The following is a 20,289-nucleotide window of genomic DNA, read 5'->3' as shown; positions in this document are numbered from 1 at the left end:
AGAGAGAGAGAGAGAGAGAGAGAGAGAGAGAGAGAGAGAGAGAGAGAGAGAGAGAGAGAGAGAGAGAGAGAGAGAGAGAGAGAGAGAGAGAGAGAGAGAGAGAGAGAGAGAGAGAGACAGAGATTAACTGATTGATAGACAAATAAATAGATAGATAGAGAGATAGAACGATTAACTGAAAGAAGATATATGAGAAGAGGTGAGATGATTCAGTATAAGATAAAACAAGGAAAGATGTATTTATATAATGTTAGTCAAGGTTAAGAAAGGAATAGCTAGTCGGAACGAAGATGAAATGAGATGAAGATGAGGATGACATGAGAGGAAGATGAGATGACGAAAGAGAAGATGAGAAGTGACAAGGGCGTGATAAAGGAGGGGAGAGAGACGCAAAGAAGGTGATCATCATTGCACGGGGCTATTGTTTTTATGGCTGTTGTTTTTTTGGCTATTGTCTTTGTGGCTATTGTTTTATGGGTGTGTATTTTTGGTTATTGTTTTTTTGGCTATTGTTTTTGTTGCTATTGTTTTTGTGGCTATTGTTTTTGTGAGTATTGTTTTTGTGGGTATTGTTGTTTGTGGGTATTGTATTTTGTGGCTATTATTTTTTATATGTATTGTTTTTTTGTGGGTATTGTTTATTTTGTGGCTATTGTTTTTTGTGGCTATTGTTTTTTTGTGGCTATTGTTTTTTGTGGCTATTGGTGTTGATGTTGATGTGTTTCTTGTGTGTTGAGGGACCTCTTTTCCTGGGGAGAGGGAAGAAGAGGCCTTGGTGTTGACGTTGATTGGGTGGTTGTGGTGTGTGTGTTGAGGGACCTCCTTTCCTGGGGAGAGTGAAGAGGAGGCCTTGGTGTTGACGTTGATTGGGTGGTTGTGGTGTGTGTTGAGGGACCTCCTTTCCTGGGGAGAGGGAAGAGGAGGCCTTGGTGTTGACGTTCATTGGGTGGTTGTGGTGTGTGTTGAGGGACCTCCTTTCCTGGGGAGAGTGAAGAGGAGGCCTTGGTGTTGACGTTCATTGGGCATTGGGTGGTTGTGGACCTCCTTTCCTGGGGAGAGTGAAGAGGAGGCCTTGGTGTTGACGTTCATTGTGGTGTTGCCGTTCATTGGGGGGTTGTGGTGTGTTGAGGGACCTCCTTTCCTGGGGAGAGGGAAGAGGAGGCCTTGGTGTTGACGTTGTGGTATTTGTTGCTTCTTGGTGATTTTTTTTGGTGCCATTTTTTTGGCCTTTTTTCATTTTTTCTATTTTTTTCATATTTTTTCATTTTTTAGAGGGGCGGAGGAATGTAGCCCGCGAATGGTTCCGGCACTGAAGGCGGGAAGGGCGGTGCCGGGGGGAAGGGCGGCTTTGGCCTGGGTGGTTTTCTCGTTGACCAGGAACGTTTCTTGGTGCGGGAAGTCTTGTAATGATGGTGCACGTGGTGGTGGGAGTGATGGTGCACGTGGTGGTGGTGGTGAATTGTACGTTCCTCCGAGTCACGAGAAGAAGGGGAGTCTCCGGGAGGTGCCGGGATGCTACTCGTGGGATTTGGCACGGGAGGCTCCGGAGAACTTGTCAAGGGAGGCTCCGGAGTTGTCACTGGAGAGTCCGGATAAGTTGGCACTAGTGACTCGGAAGACGATGATGAGCTGGACCACGGTGAATTAAACCTGGGCGAAGATAGCGGGATCCAATTTTTGGGGTCATGCCATGGCTCGGCTTGGGGTGCTTCAGGTGGAGTGAACCACAGCTCCTCCCCGGGAAGTTGCCATGGCTCTGCCCAGTTCAGAATTGGCACTGGCGCCTCAGGTGGAGTGAGCCACAGCTCCTCCCCGGGAATATGCCCTGGCTCTGGCATGTTGAGCATTGGCTCTGGCGCCTCAGGTGGAGTGAGCCACAGCTCCTCCCCGGGAATTTGCCCTGGCTCTGCCCAGTTCAGAATTGGCACTGGTGCTTCAGGTGGAGTGAGCCACAGCTCCTCCCCGGGAATTTGCCCTGGCTCTGCCCAGTTCACAATTGGCTCTGGTGCCTCAGGTGGAGTGAGCCACAGCTCCTCCCCGGGAATACGGCCTGGCTCTGCCCAGTTGAGAATTGGCACTGGCTCCTCAGGCGGAGTGAGCCACGGCTCCTCCGTAGGAAAATGCCATGGCATTGCCAGGGGGGGAGTTGGCACGTGAGTCTCGACGGGAGCGTGCCACGACTCCTCGGAGGAAGTACTCCATGGCTCTAGCAGGGGATGAGTTGGCACGTGAGTCTCGACAGGAGCGTGCCATGACTCCTCGGAGGAAGTACTCCATGGCTCTGGCAGGGGATGAGTTGGCACGTGAGTCTCGACGGGAGCGTGCCACGACTCCTCTGGGGGCAAAAGGCACGGTTCTGGCGGTGAGTGAGTCAGCCGTCCCGCCAAGACTGGGCCAGTGGCGAGGGTCTGGCCGGATGTGCTGCTTGAGGGGTAGGCAGGCTCCCCCAGGCTCTCCCTTGTGAAGCTGGCGACCAGCTCGCCGCTGGCCCCGGTGCTCATGGCCGTGAGGGTAAAGCCCGCCGGGAGAACTAGCCGTGCCTCGGTACCCTGGAGCTCTAGAGAACACATGCTTGAGGAGAACATTATTGCAGAACTTAAAGAAAAATAACGATTGCTGGGTAAAATGAGCGCCGGCGAGATTTGGGATGTTTAGCGCGGGGCGTGGCGGGGCGGGGCAGACACGAGCACAACACCTCAGCTTGTGACGACGTGAAGTGTGGGAAACTTGCAGACTCCTTATGTTCCTATGTTGCTATTTTCTTACACACACACACACACACACACACACACACACACACACACACACACACACACACACACACACACACACACAGTCGGAAAGCGTCACACTTCCTGCCTTAGCAGTGAGGGAGAAATATTCAACGAAGGCATTGTTTTTGTTATCGTTTTTGCGGTCGTCTTCGTCTTTAAACAACAGTCATCGGCCAAGTGTGAAGGTTAGATGGAGAAACAAAATATGAAGGAAATGAAGGAGGGAAAGAAAGAAGGGAAGGAGGCGAAGGAGGAAGGGAAGGAGGTGCGAAAATGATGTAATGGAAAGGGAAGAGATTGATGAAGGGAAAAGGAGACGAAAGGGAGACGAAAGGGAGATGAGGAAAAGGAGACGAAAGGGAGGAAAGGAAAAGGAAGATGACGAGAACAAAAATAGAGAAAGAAAAAAAATAAAGAAAACCGATGAAAATTAAAATCAATCCAAAAAAAATTAAAAAAAGAAGGAATTAAGAAAATGAAAAGACAAGAAGCGGAGAGAGAGAGAGAGAGAGAGAGAGAGAGAGAGAGAGAGAGAGAGAGAGAGAGAGAGAGAGAGAGAGAGAGAGAGAGAGAGAGAGAGAGAGAGAGAGAGAGAGAGAGAGAGAGAGAGAGAGAGAGAGAGAGAGAGAGAGAGAGAGAATGGAGGGAATAAAGATTGAAAGAACGACCAAATGTGGACAGGCAAGGAAAATGGAGAAGAAAGAAATGGAGAGGAAGAGGAAGAGGAGGAGGAGGAAGAAGAAGAGGAAGAAGAATGAGAAAAGGAAGGGAGGGATAAAAGCTGAACTGATGAAGACAAAAGAGAAGAAAATAAGGAGGAAAAAGGAAGGAGGAGGAAGAGGAGGAGAGGAAGATAGAGAGGAAGATAGAGACCCGATAGCTGACGAGAACAGAAGAAGAAGTGAAGAGATAAAAAAAAGAGAGAAAGGAGAGAAAAGAAGATAGGGAGATCAAGGCTAAGGGTTCGTTCTTGGGGCCATGAGCCAAGAGAAGGTGAGGAATGTAATGAACCTGACATTATAGAACGGGAAGGGGCGATGGAAGATGACGGGGGAAGGGATGGCCGTGATGAGGGGGAGAGAACGACGCTGAGAACGGGGTAGGGGCAAGGAGGCAGAGAAGAGGGAGAGAAGGGTAGATGACAGTACTAGGTGATGCTGAGGGAAAGATAATCGACATGAATCACTTAGTCAAGAGGAGCATACCCTGGCTGCGAGCTGTTTTGCCGCCCGGGGCCGACTGTTAGCTTGGCACCCCTCACACCCAAAGTAAAACATCTACAGTAATTTTCATTTTATTTTACTGAGAATGAAAAAATGTCGAAAATATAAAACACATGCATGCAAAAAGGAAAAGAAAGGAAAACTAATGATTCAGATTTCCATATAATAAAGAAAATAGCTGCAATTAAGGAAAGAAAGGCTATATTTGCTGCCCCCTAACGAGTGCACCCCCCCCCCCCCCTTGCTATGCCACTGGTGAAATGTTGCCCCCACCCTACGACGCCAGCCTCGGGGGTTTCATCGAGCAACTCTCCATGCAGGCCCTCTTGCCATCCTAATTCATCGACTTGATCACGGCGCGAACTTTGTGGGCGTTCCCTTGACCTCCTCTAGTCAGGGTCGTCGATAAAGGGAGTGACGACCTGGGCTCCCGACGAACATTGGGTGACTTCGATATAGGGAAGGCTGTGTTTTTGCCGCTAGATAATTAAGCATCGTCGTATTAGTATTTCTTATCAATTATATGTGACTTAGTTTGGCTTTTTTTAATTTCATTTTAGAGACGAAGTTCGCTAGAGGTGTTAAGTCGACAGACTACAAAATCATACGTATAAAGTTATATAAAAAATCATTAAAACCAACAAAACACGCCTTGAAAAATGAGAAAAAAAGACAAATCAGCCACGTTACTTTTGATGAAGAGTAATGTGACGTTTAAAATAACCAGGCGTGTATCGTGTCCTCATTCCTCACTGAAATCTAAAGCTCATTCCTAAAGACTTGCTGAATCCACTCCGTTTCTCTCGGTTATAAAGAATTGGTGTGGCGTGTGCTGCCGGTGAACATTCAGGAGAACAAAGGCGCATGAACGTGTATGCTAATTAAAAATGATTAACCTTGGGAAGGGCTGTCATATAAATCATCCAATGTTGCATGTTTTCTTTAAAAGTGTCACATTAAAACCGTAAAAAAATTAAATGGAACAGTTTTATGCATGTCAACTCCGGACTAATTCAGTGCTTAAATAGGTGACGAAATAGAGTTAAATGTACGTTCTAAACTGAAAGAAAAAAATATATGAAATGGCAAAACAAATGAGGAAGGACACCGCCGTTATCGTTATTATCATCGCTAATAACAACAACAACAACAACAACAACAACAACAACAACACTTACGACAAACACAATAACAACAACAACAACACTTACGACAAACACAATAACAACAATAACAAAACAGCGACAATAATAGTGACAACAATAACGAGAGAGCAGGAATTGTCATCATTAATTTGATTTAGACAGATAGAGAGACAGAGATCAATCATATAATATCTAACTAAACACACACACACACACACACACACGCCGTCGCCCACCTTTCTTGTGCACGGAGAGGAAGTCGAGGCAGCGGGCGGAGGCGCGACGCTGACAGTGGGCGAGCAGTGACCAGCAGCGGCGGGAGAAGGACGGGTCGCGGCAGGAGGCTCCGGGTCCGCCCAGCCTAAGCCGCGGGGACACGCCGAGCAGCCCCGCGCGACACGCCTCGAAGTAATTGAGAAAGCCTGGCATGGGAAAAGAGGGAGGGAAACGCAAAGAAAGTGAAATAGAGAGAAAACTAAGGAAAGGAACCCCACTTAAGCTATAGTGAAACCAAATTGTCGAGTATGTTTTGGCGTTGGCTCCCGCGGGTCCATTTCTCCCCTCTGCTCTGCCACACAGTCCAAACACCTATTTTTGCCTCTCATATGTTACCTGTAGCTTACATATGAGAGGAAGAGATAGGTATTGGGACTGTGTGGCAGATCAGAAGGGAGGAAAGGACCCGCGGGAGCCTACGCCAGACCGGCCTCGACATATTTGGAAGACTATAGCGTTTGTTTTTTTATAATTCATGAGGAACACGAGAAAGTTGAATAGGAAGAAAAATGGAAGGAAAATGTACAAAAGTCATCGTTTCTTCATTTAACAAAAGCTGGGGAATATAAAAGAAATAAACAGAAAGAAGGCAAATAAAAGAAAATGCACTTAATCCATCGTATATTAATGTCTAAAAGCTAAGGAACATAGAAAAAGCTGAAATAGGAAGACAAGTGAAAAAAAAAGTCTAAATGCATGTATAGATAATTCTAGTTAATGATACGCTACTAAAGAAACGAAAATGAATCCTTTGGGCAATGAAAACAAGTGATAAACAACATTAATAAGTGTATATGGGTAAGGCCGTTAAAAATATAAGAGAATTACAAACAGGCAACAAAATAAAAGAAAATCGTATAAGAGCTAAACCCACAAGAAGCTAAAACTGTATAGACTCCGGGGAAAGGTTTACTGTTCCAATACTCGTCGCATCGTTAAGGATAAGTCTGCAAAACAAGACTTCGGAAAACTGTAAACAAAAGGAGAACGAGAGGGAGAATCATGGCGGGGAGGAGAGCGAGAGAGGGACGGAGGGAAGAGTGGAAGAGGAGGGAGAAGAAGAAGAGAGGAGGAACACAAAGAGGAGGGAGAGAAGAAGGGAAGCAAATGAACACAAGAAGGAGGAGGGAGAGAAGGAGGAAGGAAGACGAACACAAGAAGAGGGATAAGGGAGAGAAGGAAGAAAAGGGGAAGGAAGGAAGGGAAGTAAGAGAGAGATGAAGGAATGGAAAGGAAAGGAATGGAAGGAGGGGAAAGGGAGGGGTGGAAGAGGAGGAAGAGGGAAACAGAGGAAGAGTGGAATGGATGGAGAAGGAAAGGGAGGGAAGAGGACAGGAAAGAGAAGGAGGAGAAATGAAAATGGAAGGAGAGGGGAAAGGGAGGGGTGGAAGAGGAGGAAGAAGGAAACAGAGGAAGAATGGAATGGATGGAGAAGGAAAGGGAGGGAAGAGGACAGGAAAGAGAGGAAGGAGAAATGAAGGAAGGAAAAAAGAAGAGAAAAAGAGGTGTTAGAGACGGACGCGGGAAGAAAGAAACTCAAGAATGGTGAAAAGAAAAGGAAGAAGAGGATTAAGAAGAGACGGAGAGATTAAACGGGGAAAACAGAGAACAGAAAGGTAGAAGGAAGGACTGCAAGAATAAAAGAGAGGAGGAGAAAGAAAACAGGAAGCTAGGGAGGGGGAGGAACACGAGGAAAAAAGAAAGAAAGCAAGAGGAGGTTCAAGAGGAAATGGGGGCGATAAATATATATACAGACCCCAAATTGGACGATCTCCCTCGCTGATAGGAAAAATGGGCCTGATAGAAACGAGAGAGAGAGAGAGAGAGAGAGAGAGAGAGAGAGAGAGAGAGAGAGAGAGAGAGAGAGAGAGAGAGAGAGAGAGAGAGAGAGAGAGAGAGAGAGAGAGAGAGAGAGAGAGAGAGAGAGAGAGAGAGAGAGAGAGAGAGAGAGAGCATACCCACCTTGTTCGGTAATGTTGAGGTTATTGAAGTCGTGGTGATCCGGTTCGTTCCATGTCTCCCAGCGCCAAGACGACACCCAGTCCAGCCCGAACGATTCTGTAGTAGTAGTAGTAGTAAATGATCATAGATGTGGAGGTGGTAAGGTGGTAAGGTGAACTAAGTGGAGAAGAAAATAGAGAAACAGAAGATGAAAACGAAGACAAGAACGATAACAATGACAGTAAGTAAAGAAAATGGAAGAGGAGGAGGAGGAGGAGGAGGAGGAGGGAAGAGAGAGAACAACAAATCAAAACTAAGTAAATAAATAGAGAAACATCACGAAAGAGTAAAGAGAAAAGGAGGAAGGAGGAAAACAAAGGAAGAAAGGAAGGAAAGAACTATGAGAAAATATTGAAAGAAAAAAATGGAGGAAGGAGGAAAACAAAGGAAGAAAGGAAGGAAAGAACTATGAGAAAATACCGAAAGAAAAAAAAAGAAAGGGAAGAAGGAGGAAAACAAAGGAAGAAAGGAAGGCAAGAACTATGAGAAAATATCGAAAGAAAAAAAGGGAGGAAGGAGGAAAACAAAGGAAGAAAGGAAGGAAAGAACTATGAGAAAATATCGAAAAAAATGGAGGAAGGAGGAAAACAGAGGAAGAAAGGAAGGAAAAAGAACGAATGAGAAAATATCGAAAGAAAAAAAGAAAGGGAGGAAGGAGGAAAACAGAGGAAGAAAGGAAGGACAGAAATGAGAAAATATCTGTACAATAATATCCTCATCTGTAACTTCAAATCCTCTGTCATTTCTATTTCCACGACCCAAACAAAACTCCAAGGCCTGCAAGACGAGATTTTAAGAGATCACAACGCAAACCTCTTTTAATAGAATCAAACTTAATGTAGAAGGATAATGAAAGGTTTTAACAATGACTCGCAAAGAATATCCAACGCCTACGACATTTTCTCTCTCTCTCTCTCTCTCTCTCTCTCTCTCTCTCTCTCTCTCTCTGTTGTTCAATGACGTAGATTCAGTCCCAATGTCCAAACTGAAATTACCTCCATTTGTTTTTGTTTTGTTTTATTGTTTTTGTTTCTCGGTGTCGCTTCCTTTCAGTATTTTTTCGGGTTCCACTTTCAGGTTATGAAGCGACACGGGCACGCAGGCTTTCATAATATTGTCTTTATGCAGCAGTTTAAGGTCTGCTGCAACGGCGATAAAAAAAAATAATAATAAATAAATAAAAATAAAAATAATAATAATAATAATAATAATAATAATAATAATAATAATAATAATAATAATAATAATAATAATAATAATAATAATAATAATAATAATAATAAATAAAATAAATAAATAAGTAAAAGAAAAAATATATATTCGTATGTGATAGGCTTCCTTTATGAATAGCAATGTAAAGTGTTTGGAAATGCAACTACAACCACTATTTACTGTTTTTTTTTTTGTTTGTTTTTTTCATCTCATTTCAATTAGTGTACAGCTGCATCGTGGAAGTCATTTATATCACGGTACTTGTTTTTGTTTTTGTTTTTTTACTATTTTTATTAACGTTTCCCCCCCCACCCCCCCCCACCCCCATGTTCTCTTTGTTAGTGGATAATGGATTCCACATATTCACTAACCCGTAAAGCTTTTATATGAAATCTCTATCTCTCTCTTTTTATCTATCTATCTATTTACATATCTATCTCTATATCTTTACTTACCCGAAAAGCTTTTAAATGAAGTAGTATATCTTTATCTCTCTCCTTATCTATTTATCTTTATCTATAAACTATACCGAAAAGATTTTAAATGAAGTCTCTATCACTATCTCCCCTCATATTTATCTTTCCATCTATCTATCTCTCATCTATCTATTTATATTTCCACGTCTATCTATCTCTATCATCTATCTATTTATCTCCATCTATCTATCTATCCACCTATCTATGCATCTATCCAACTCTATCTCTCTATCCATCTATTTATTTTGTATGCCATCCATCCTAATACACCTCTTTCCAGCACCTCACGCATTCATCTAACCCTCACAAACACATTCTCTCAACAGACGATCCTTGAATCCACTCCTCGCCCTCTCCGCCGCTTCACCCTCGCCCCTCGCCCCTCAATCACTCACCGACGTATCTCGCCGCGGTCTGCTCCACTAGTAGGCGCCACCAGAGAACTTGCGTGGCGTTCTCGAGGTCACTGAAGATCCCACCGGGGTTCCCCATGAGTTCGAAGCCCGGGCGAAGGCGGTGACGGTGCAGGTGGGTCATGAGAGCGTCCAGTTGCGTGAAGTTGTAACGTGGCGCCCCGTCCGTCAGGCTGTGTAAGGAAGGAGTGGTTGGTGGCTCGGTAAGGGTCATTACTTGTCTGTTTGGTAAGGGTTAAGGTGTAGAGAGAGGTTAGGGAAAGATGATGTGTGTGTGTGTGTGTGTGTGTGTGTGTGTGTGTGTGTGTGTGTGTGTGTGTGTGTGTGTGTGTGTGTGTGTGTGTGTGTGTGTGTGTGTGTGTGTGTGTGCGCAGAGGAGGCAGGGAGGGAAGGAGAGAGGAAGGGATGGCAGGGAAGGGAAGGAGGGAGGAAAATAGGTAGAGAAGGAAGGAATGAGGGAAAAAGAAGAAAAGAAAGAGGAATTAGAAGAAGGAAAAAAGAAGAAGAAGAAGAAGAAGAAGAAGATCGGTAGAGAAGAAAGAAATGAGGTAAAAAGAAGAAGAAAAAAAAAGAGGAATTAGAAGAAAGGAAAGAAGAAGAAGAAGAAGAAAAAGAAGATCGGTAGAGAAGAAAGAAATGAGGTAAAAAGAAGAAAAGAAAAAGGAATTAGAAGAAGAAGAAAAAAGAAGAAGAAGAAGAAGAAGAAGAAGAAGAAGAAGAAGAAGGAGAGAGAGAGAGAGAGAGAGAGAGAGAGAGAGAGAGAGAGAGAGAGAACGGGCAAGGCTAAAGCAAATTACAGAAAACGCAGTACGAAGCAAAACAAACTATCCAACAAACGGGCAGACATTTATAGAAACAGACTGATGGAGCTTATTAATTGATCTGATTAATTGTCTGATCGTTAACAATAGATGACAGACGGACGAACATAAAACACACACACACACACACACACACTGGTCCATTTGGGGTTTCGCTGACTACTCGTCTTGAAAGCCTCGCCCTCTTATTAAGGCCGACGGGAGGAAGCAGAGTTACTTAAGAGAAGGAGGAGGAGGAGAAGGAGGAGGAGGAGGAAGAGGAACAAGATGAAAGAAGGAAGTGCCGTGGAAGAGGCGGTTGTGATGTTGCTGGTCAGTAATGGAAAAAGAAAAACCTATTAACTTCCTCTTTTCGGTCTCTCTCTCTCTCTCTCTCTCTCTCTCTCTCTCTCTCTCTCTCTCTCTCTCTCTGAAATAAACAACAGTACCCTCATTAAAACTCTTAACAAGCACGTGCCAAAAAGTTTTAGGCCCTATACCAACACACACACACACACACACACACACACACACACACACACACTATCCCCCCCTCAATCCATACATCATTCCTTTTCTGATTTACTTTCCTATCTGTCCAATATTTACGCCCAATATTTATACACTTATTTATCTTTCTATCTCCCCTATATTTACACACTAACAGTCCAATCAGCCCAACAATCAGTCAGGGAGCAACTCAAACGCCCAAACAATACAGGAGACCCAAACGATGCTGGTTCTTACGTGGCGTTGACGAGATCGAGAAGCCAGTGGATGCGGACTTGCGAGATTGCATCGTGAGGGAGCGAGCCGACCAGAGCCAGGTTCAGGAGCTCGTCGGGGCTGAGAAGGAAGGGCTGCGGCGAGGTGTGTGGCAAGGGAGGGCTGTGAGAGGAGGAGGAGGAGGAAGAGATGGAGAACAAGATGTGGAGGATGAATATCAGGACAAGACGAAAATTGAGTAACAACGAATAAAGAGAAGGAAAGAAGGGAGAAGAGGGAGAAGAAAGGATGAGGAGGAGGAAGAGATGAAGAACAAGATGCGGAGGATGAAGATTAGGAGAAGACGAAAATTGAGTAACAACGAATAAAGAGAAGGTAAGAAGGGAGAAGAGGAAGAAGAAAGGATGAGGAGGAGGAAGAGATGAAGAACAAGATGTGGAGGATGAAGATTAGGAGAAGACGAAAATTGAGTAACAACGAATAAAGAGAAGGTAAGAAGGGAGAAGAGGGAGAAGAAAGGAGGAGGAGGAGGAAGAGATGAAGAACAAGATGCGGAGGATGAAGATTAGGACAAGACGAAAATTGAGTAACAACGAATAAAGAGAAGGTAAGAAGGGAGAAGAGGGAGAAGAAAGGATGAGGAGGAGGAAGAGATGAAGAACAAGATGCGGAGGATGAAGATTAGGACAAGACGAATATTGAGTAACAACGAAAATAGAGAAGGAAAGAAGGGAAAAGAGGAAGAAAGGATGAGGAGGAGGAAGAGATGAAGAACAAGATGCGGAGGATGAAGATTAGGACAAGACGAATATTGAGTAACAACGAATATAGAGAAGGAAAGAAGGGAGAAGAGGAAGAAGAAAGGGTGAGAAGAAGGAGGAGAAGAAAGTGCGGAGGATGAAGATGAGGAGAAGGGGAAAATCGAGTAATAATAAATAGAGGTGGAATTGAAAGAAAAACGAAGGATGAAATGGATGATGGTGAAGAAAAGCAGGAAGAGGAGAAGGAAGAGGAAAAGGAGGAGAAGGAGATGGAGGAGGCGAAGGAGAAGGAGGAAAAGGAGGAAGAGAAGGGAGTTAATATTCTGCTTCTACACAATATAGTTTCCTTGATTACGTTCGGGTATTCTCAAATTGTGTATTGTGTGTGTGTGTGTGTGTGTGTGTGTGTGTGTGTGTGTGTGTGTGTGTGTGTGTGTGTGTGTGTGTGTGTTTACTGGCACATTATCTAAAGAATAATACATACATACATACATACATACATACTAATACTTGACAACAGAAATATTTACGAATTAATTATAACTTCTTTTTCCCTCATATGCGAGCGGTACTTTGCAAGCTAAAAATTATATATAGTTAATGTGTTCATACGTGCTTGGGCTTCGCCGCTCACACCTCCTTCACTATAAAAAAAATAATAAAATACATTGTGGGTGACCTTAGCAATATTTCCCCTTTTCCTCTCTTTCTTTCATCCTTTCCCTCCCTAATTATCTACCCTCCCTTGTTCTCTTCCCTATCTCCCTACCTTTCCTTCCCTTTACTCTTCTCCTAAGCAATACCTTCCTGCTACAATACCTTCACCGTACTTTTCCTTTTCATCTCTTCCCTTCGTCCTTTCCCTCCTTACCTATCTACCCTCCCTTGCTCTCTTCCCTATCTCCCTACCTTTCCTTCCCTTTACTCTTCTCCTAAGCAATACCTTCCTGCTACAATACCTTCACCGTACTTTTCATTTTCCTCTTTTCCCTTCGTCCTTTCCCTCCCTACCTATCTACCTTCCCTTGCTCTCTTCCCTATCTCCCTACCTTCCCTTTCCCTTACCCTTCTCCTAAGCAATATCTTCTTGCTACAATACCTTCTTCACCGTACTTCTCCTTTTCCTCTCTTCCCTTCGTCCTTTCCCTCCCTACTTATCTACCCTCCCTTGCTCTCTTCCCTATCTCCTTACCTTCCCTTCCCCTTACCTTTCTCCTAAGCAATACCTTCCTGCCACAATACCTTCTTCACTGCACTTCCCTTTTCATCTCTTCCCTTCGTCTTTTCCCTCCCTTGCCATCTTCCTTACCTCTCTATCTTCCCTCCCCCTTACCTTTCTCTTAAGCAATATCTTCCTCTATTATTACCTTCTTCATCGCACTCTTTTTCCTCTCTTCCCTTCGTCCCTTCCCTCCCAACCTACCTGCCCTCCCTCGCCATCTTCCTCCCTTCTCTCCCTCTCTACCATCTCTCCCTCCGTTACTAAACAAGGTCCATATTTTTAAACGTATCGGGCTTCCATTATGACTTTCCCGAGGTCATAGAGAAGATTGACCAGGTTTTTATCGGTGGTTTTCTCGTCCAAGATGCAGAAGCCGTATAAAATTATCACAAACATCACAAAACAGTCCATGGAAAACCAAGCATCTTCTACGAGAGGCGAGACAAATTGCCGTATACAGAGGCGCCGATACGTTTGAGAATACGGGTCCAGAATACTAATGCAGGAGACACCCATGCTCACCTCAGGCCGGTGCTGCGCCAGAAGTGTGATAGCGGCGCCGTGGCAGCCCCGCCGTCCACCAGCACCCGCACCTCCGCCGCTCTCCTGCTGCCACGATGCTGCCTCCTCCGTGCGCTTATATTGTACGTCTTCCTCCTTTCACCTCTCCTCTTCTTCAGGCGAGGGAATAATGAGTTTTGACCCATCTTGGACGTCTCCGTGGATTGTGATACTGATGATAATGCTCCTCCTCCTTCTCTTCCCTCTTCTCTTCTTCGGCCTCTTCCTCCTCCTCCTCCTCCTTCCCTTCTCCTGCCTCTTCCTCCTCCTCTTTCTTTTCCTTTTCTTCGGCCTCTTCCTACTCCCCCTTCTTCTCTTCTTCGACCTCTTCCTCCTTCTTCTTCTCTTCTTCTGCCTCTTCCTCCTTCTTCTTCTCTTCTTCTGCCTCTTCCTCCTTCTTCTTCTCCTCTTCTTCGGCCTCTTCCTCCTCCCCCTTCTCCTCTTCTTCGGCCTCTTCCTCCTCTTTCCCTGACGTTTTGAGTATCAGTCCTAATGTGAGTTTCCTGAGAAGAACCACTAGCAGCAGCAGACGCATTATCCTGGGTGCCCACAATCTCACCGGGACTCGTGTAAGGGTGGAGGTGGTGGTGGTGGTGGTGAAGGGTGAGGAGTGCTGGTGATGAGGCTGAGGAAGGGTGACTGTCCTCTCCCTCACCACCAACACGTCTTACTTCTCCTCTGATTCCACCAGAGTGCGTGATGGCAGACAGCGAGGTGACCAGCAACACCAGCCTCATCGTGGACGGATCTGGAGGAAGAGAACGGAAAATTAAGGCTAAGCAGTGACTAGGAAATGATTGGAAAATTTTTATTCAGTAAAGAAAACACTGATAATAAAAAGACCTATTTGAAGTTTGGAAAAAAAAGAGGAATCAACATACAGGAACAGGACCCACATTGAAAATACTTGTGACGGAAGTGTAATTACAAAGGCTATATTTCACCCCATCAACTGGACTGAACTGAACTTAATGTGGAAATAATGATAATGCATATGGGCCAACACTCGCTGGTCCCTGAGCCCCCCGTCTCCCCTGGCACCTGTATTTCAACCTGCCACGCCCACGCCAGGCCAACAGGACAAACAAACATACACTCTAAAATACATATATATCTTACACGGACTACCATGCTATCTTTCTTACGCCACGCCCACACTCAAATTCCACAACGCGATAACGACACGCACTCATATGTCCCACCACGCCACACCACGCCTCCTTCACCCTACCCAGCCACGCCAGGCCCCCTACCCGCCCTTCTCACATCTTCCCACGTCACACCTTCCACACAACGCCCATACAGTACCACACCCACTCATCCTTGCACCCCGCCCATGTCTCTGCCACGCCCGTCACTCTCCCTCCCCCTCCGCGAGCCTCTTCATTACCACATCATTCTCCCCCTCCACAGTGACGGCCCGCGGCGTAATTGCTAAATCCGCTTGCGCCACAATGAACCCAAAGCGCCAAATCCCATAATCCACGACAAAATTAATTGGGGATGTCAGTCAGGCCGCCGCGCCCCTCGCTGTCCGGCGCCGTCCCACGAGTACTGTTCTCCCAAACCCACAACTGCAGTCCGATTCTTTTTTTTTTTTTTTTTGTCTCTCCCTTGACGCCGCAGAGCAAAGTGCGTGGTTGTTTTCCCGAATCCACAACTGCAGCTCTATTCTTTTTATTTTCTGTTTATGTCTCTATATAACGCAGACCAAAAGGGTTACGCTTCTCAAACCAATATATCGTCACCCTCATAAAATAATTGCCTAAGTCATTTTTCAGCGATTTCCAGGTTTTTCTCTACATCAATTTTCTAACATGCGACGGCCATTTTTGTATAGTTGCCTTCGTCATTCAGGGATTGAGTGATCTAGAATTGGCCTTTTCGTTTCTGCCTAAATCTTAAGCCAAATGAGATAATGACAGTTCTTTTCTCATTTCCTGTAAAGTAGAAAATGATGACTTAGGCGGTTTGTTTACGAATGTGACGATATAGTCTTTTTCTCTTTCTCTTTCTCCTTTTCCTGACGCAGAGTAATGTGGTGTTTATACGTAGTGCACTCCTACCTAGAGCCATAGAATAGACAGAGTTGGGCCATCTTCATCAAAGGCGCCATTTTGTTACCAGATAAGCCGCGCGAAATTCAAAATGATACATGATACTGATATTTTTTATTTATTTATTTATTTATTTATTTTTTTGCTTAAGGTACGGTCGGTATCTCGTAAAAGGAAAAGGTCTGCCCAGTTTCATCCCAAGCATGAGTGTATTCTAGGGCTCTCCTCTCACTTGCCAAGGGTTAGAGTGGATTAAGAGATGCGGGTATACAGGCGACGGACGACAGACAGACAGACAGGGAGACAGGACCGACGGAGCGCTACACTAACATGCCGTCGTTTCTTTTTTTCTTTTTGGCAGGTTTATAATGGCCTCTCGCTATTCAGTTCTTGCCTCCAACGCTGTAAGCAGATTAGTGCATATAAATCCTCCATTATTCATGCGGCAAAAACAGAGCTGCAGGCATTATATAATCTCTCTCTCTCTCTCTCTCTCTCTCTCTCTCTCTCTCTCTCTCTCTCTCTCTCTCTCTCTCTCTCTCTCTCTCTCTCTCTCTCTCTTCAATTCTTGCCTCTAATGCCGTAATCAGATTAGTATTATTCATTTTAAATCCTGCATAGTTATACCCCCAAATGATCAAATACAAGGAACTGAGCATAAACACTACCACGTGAAAATACTGTTGTGTGTATTATATAAATGGAATCTGTCAGAGAGAGAGAGAGAGAGAGAGAGAGAGAGTGTGCATTACGATCGAAAACCGCTGGGAAATACCGCAATACAGCTTGTTAATTATAGTGAAATCATGTCCCATTTTCTTTAGTGCTGGTGTAATACTATATAGCGTGAAATTAAGCACCTCCATATCGACTATGTATGTGTGTGTGTGTGTGTGTGTGTGTGTGTGTGTGTGTGTGTGTGTGTGTGTGCGCGCAATCTGCCGCAGTCCCAATTTCAAACACACGCAGCAAATGACAGAAATATGCACCATCTCCGTCGTTTAATTTCACTTTCATTATATTTATTTTTATTTTTCCATTCGCCCAAAAGCCATCTGGTATTAAATAAAAGCACACTACCCTCGCGCACTGCACCCGGACACGATATTAATATGCATGTCAGGATATATATTGTCTACCGTAGTCCATATTCTTCGCTTGCAACAGTCTTTTATTGTTATTTCCTTTTTTTTTTTTCCTTTTCTAATATTCTACCCCTCTGAGTGTTTGCGTCTGAACCGTAGGAGACTGATAACTGCCTAATATTGAGAGGAAAGGCCATAAATAGTGCTCAATAGTAAGTTTGAGGCGGTGAGGTGTCAGGATATTTATGGAGAAGGAAGTGAAAGGTTCGAAAATGAAAATGAAAAGGACCCTGCAATATTACCTCGAGTCGACGCGGTATATTTAAAGAGAAGGAAACGAGAAGTAAAGTAATGAAAAGGAGCAGGAAAAGGACCATGCAATATTATAAGTTCCGAGTCGACGCGGTATATTTAAAGAGAAGGAAACGAGAAGTAAAGTAATGAAAAGGAACAGGAAAAGGACCATGCAATATTATAAGTTCCGAGTCGACGCAGTATATTTAAAGAGAACAAAGTGACTAGTATAGGAATAAAAAGCAAAAACGAAACAACCATGCAATATTGGTTCAAGACGACGTGGTACATTTAAAAAGAAGGAAGTGAGAAATAAACAAATGAGAAGCAAAAGGTAAAGGATCATGCAATATATAAGTTCCAGTCGAGGGCCAGAGCTTAAGGGAATCAACTGTGGACGAAATTTTAAGAACACCTTTTCCCATTTATACATTTATTATGGCGTCGGGCCGGAACACTCCTCGATCACGTTAGTCCCGAGAAAAAGTATCATCCATCCCTGTGTTTATTTCCCTTCCCCAAACAATTGTCGTTCGCTTGAATGTTTGCAACGGCACGTTATTTCCCGCCCCTGCAAAAGTTAATTAATGATCCGTCAACACGCATGCGAGGGTTATATAACTAGAAGGTAAGCGCAGACTCGACTGTTACCGCCCCGAGCCAAGGAATAAAGGCTGAAGCTGTTGATGTTGATTAGTGTTTGCTTTTGTTTATTTTTTTATTGGGGACATTGATGATTAGATAGAGGAGTTTTTTTTTTTTTTTAGACGAAAATTAAAAACTACAATTCAGTGAGACAAACTAGACCGTAAACAAATGCAAATATATAGGAGAAAAATGTTCGCAGTAAAATGCTTGAAAGATTGTATGTGCAGATCCCACTTCGTTATATTTAATCGACATTGACATTCATGTATTCAGTATAACAAATTAGTAATAGATATTTTAATTAACTCTTAACATCTTCGCAAGTGACTTTTTCATATCAGTTACATTCACCGTGTTTATTATTCTCACTTAACGATGTTTGGAGAAGGGGAACGCGGCCTGCTATTATTCCGTGTGTGTGTGTGTGTGTGTGTGTGTCATTCACCCAAGGTCTGGTCATGTGCTGGATTCACGATCATCAGCTGTACCCTTCTGGAGAAAACTACCTTTCCCCTCATTACCATAAGCTGTTCCAGTATAAAAATAAATAAATAAATAAATAAATAAATAAAACTAGCCTAAGTTTACCGATTTATTTTTTTCTTTGATGCATTTTTTCGCTAACGTATATATCTTTGGCTGCAATATATGTATCATTCCTTTTTTGTTTATTATTAATTATCCTACAGTCTTACATGTATATGGTTGCTAACACTGCACCCACGAATTGGTTTCCATAGACAAAACCTTCACGTACAGAGGTGTAAGAGAAAACTATGTAGTAAAAATAACTGCATGCATAAAGGTAGCTATTATCAAAGCATTCTTATAATATCACGCGACTATATTATTATGAGATCTAATCAGCGTGGCGGCAGGGCGGCAACAAGTGGTACAGGCGAGCCAGACGTACGATGACTTCTGGGAGGGGCGTGAAATGATAGATTATAATATGGAGATGGGACAGACTATACTATTATACCCTCGTACCTGCAATACACTGTCTTCATTATGATTCTAGTGAGAGACAACGACAGTGTTTAGTATATTGAGGCTCACCGATGCAAGGCTGTGGCATGATCTTAACTGATGAAGCGATTGCATGATTCAACTAAATAATATATGGTTTTGAAGTTTTAAATGTAACACATTCGCATTATATATTTATTCATGACACTACAGAGCTAGCATTTGTCACTGTTCTGTGTGGCCGGAATAAACACATTTATTTGGCATTAAAAACTGATAAGAGTGACATTAAGATGAGGAAGCGAGGTTATAATCTGAGGCCACCAATTAAGATACCGCATTGGTCTTTATCCTTGTGAAAATAGTTTCCTCTAGATTCCCATAATAAACGTAGGGGCAGCACCAAGGAGACTATATTATAGTCTCCTTGGCCAGCACCCAGCGAGACCACTAATATGATTCGGTTCCAATAACTGAGGTGATCCGAATAGCTCCTACAGCCCTAACTTTCCTAATAAACAGATGTATATTTATCAAACCATCAAATTAAACTTCTCAGAATCAAACCATCAAATTGATCTCGATCAAACCATCCAACCAAAATCAAACCAATTAAACCATCTCAAAATCAAACCATCTCAAAAGTAAAATTAAACCACCACCCAGTGCACAGACAATAATCTGGCCTAGATGACTTTGATGGTGTCTGGACTCCGTGATGTCTGTGCAGTCAAGGCAACGTGGTTACCTGCTGTGGAAGTGTTTGTGGCAGGTTAAAACTGCCCCCGACACCGACCTTCATGCTTACCTTCCTATTTACCTGCCGAGTGGATGCTGGCAGGGTCCGTGCAGGGCAGCAAACAAGGCTCTCTAGTCTACTTGGGCAGGAACCCTCACGTCGACTAAGGACTGTTGTACTTGTTGTCTTGTTTGCTCATCCGGCTCCTTAGCGTTACCGTGTGCACTGACAGAATGCCAAGGCGGGTGTGTGAGGGGCGCAGGTGACACGCGGACATAACGTGTGGAATGGGAAGGTTTTAGTGTAACTTTGGTCTGAAGGAATCAAAGGTGGTTTTGTTGACTAGTTAATTAATGGTACCGCTGACTGCCGCTGCCATGCCCTGCTGGAAACGTTATCGTACTGTACCAAGGATTTTAATATATACAATATATGCTCCAACTGAGAAGCTGGGATGGATCAGAAGCCTAATCTGCCATATCAAACTGTAGAGCACACTTGGGAACAGTTTTCTTCATACTACATAAGACGGTCAGGACCCAAGCACCTAACAAGTGACTTGATCAACACCTTTATCATGTAACTAAAGATTGACAAAAGTATACACATTGACGCTGGCACAACACTAGAATTGTGAATTTAGCAATATAAAATCTAAGTACACTAAAAATGCAACAAACCAAATAGGCGTGCAGATATCTAATAGTAACAAGTATACAAGAACGTTAATCATTATATACTTTAATGTGTATGGATATGTTATCAAATAAAAAATCAATCAGTCAAGCCAGCTTTTTCCTATGGGATGTTGTAAAATGTCGAATGTAAATAATATGGAAGTTAATATAGCAAAGTATTTTCATCAATATTTCATCAACTGGACAAAATTATTTTCTAAAATCAACAG

General features: G+C 43.6%; 1 protein-coding gene across 3 annotated transcripts in view; it reads right to left on the bottom strand.

Annotated features, from left to right (window-relative positions):
* LOC126997437 (uncharacterized) overlaps positions 1-20,170 on the bottom strand; it is an 82,310-nt gene extending 62,140 nt beyond the window's left edge. For 2 of the 3 annotated variants that reach the window (XM_050858522.1, XM_050858524.1), the window contains exons 1-6: positions 19,452-20,170; positions 13,552-14,338; positions 11,068-11,208; positions 9,503-9,693; positions 7,381-7,476; positions 5,379-5,564 (exon numbers count right to left, since the gene is read on the bottom strand). In XM_050858522.1, coding sequence (XP_050714479.1) covers positions 5,379-5,564; positions 7,381-7,476; positions 9,503-9,693; positions 11,068-11,208; positions 13,552-14,327 — 1,390 coding nt within the window. In that variant the 5' untranslated portion in view covers positions 14,328-14,338; positions 19,452-20,170. The remainder of the gene's footprint in view (positions 1-5,378; positions 5,565-7,380; positions 7,477-9,502; positions 9,694-11,067; positions 11,209-13,551; positions 14,339-19,451) is intronic. The other variant, XM_050858523.1, reaches the window with a different exon arrangement.
* Positions 20,171-20,289: the final 119 nt, after the last annotated feature.

Source organism: Eriocheir sinensis, chromosome 12 (assembly GCF_024679095.1).
Source record: "Eriocheir sinensis breed Jianghai 21 chromosome 12, ASM2467909v1, whole genome shotgun sequence".
NCBI classification, from domain to species: domain Eukaryota; kingdom Metazoa; phylum Arthropoda; class Malacostraca; order Decapoda; family Varunidae; genus Eriocheir; species Eriocheir sinensis.
The sequence above is the reverse complement of the archived record's forward strand: the minus strand, read 5'-3'. Positions and strand labels throughout refer to the sequence as shown.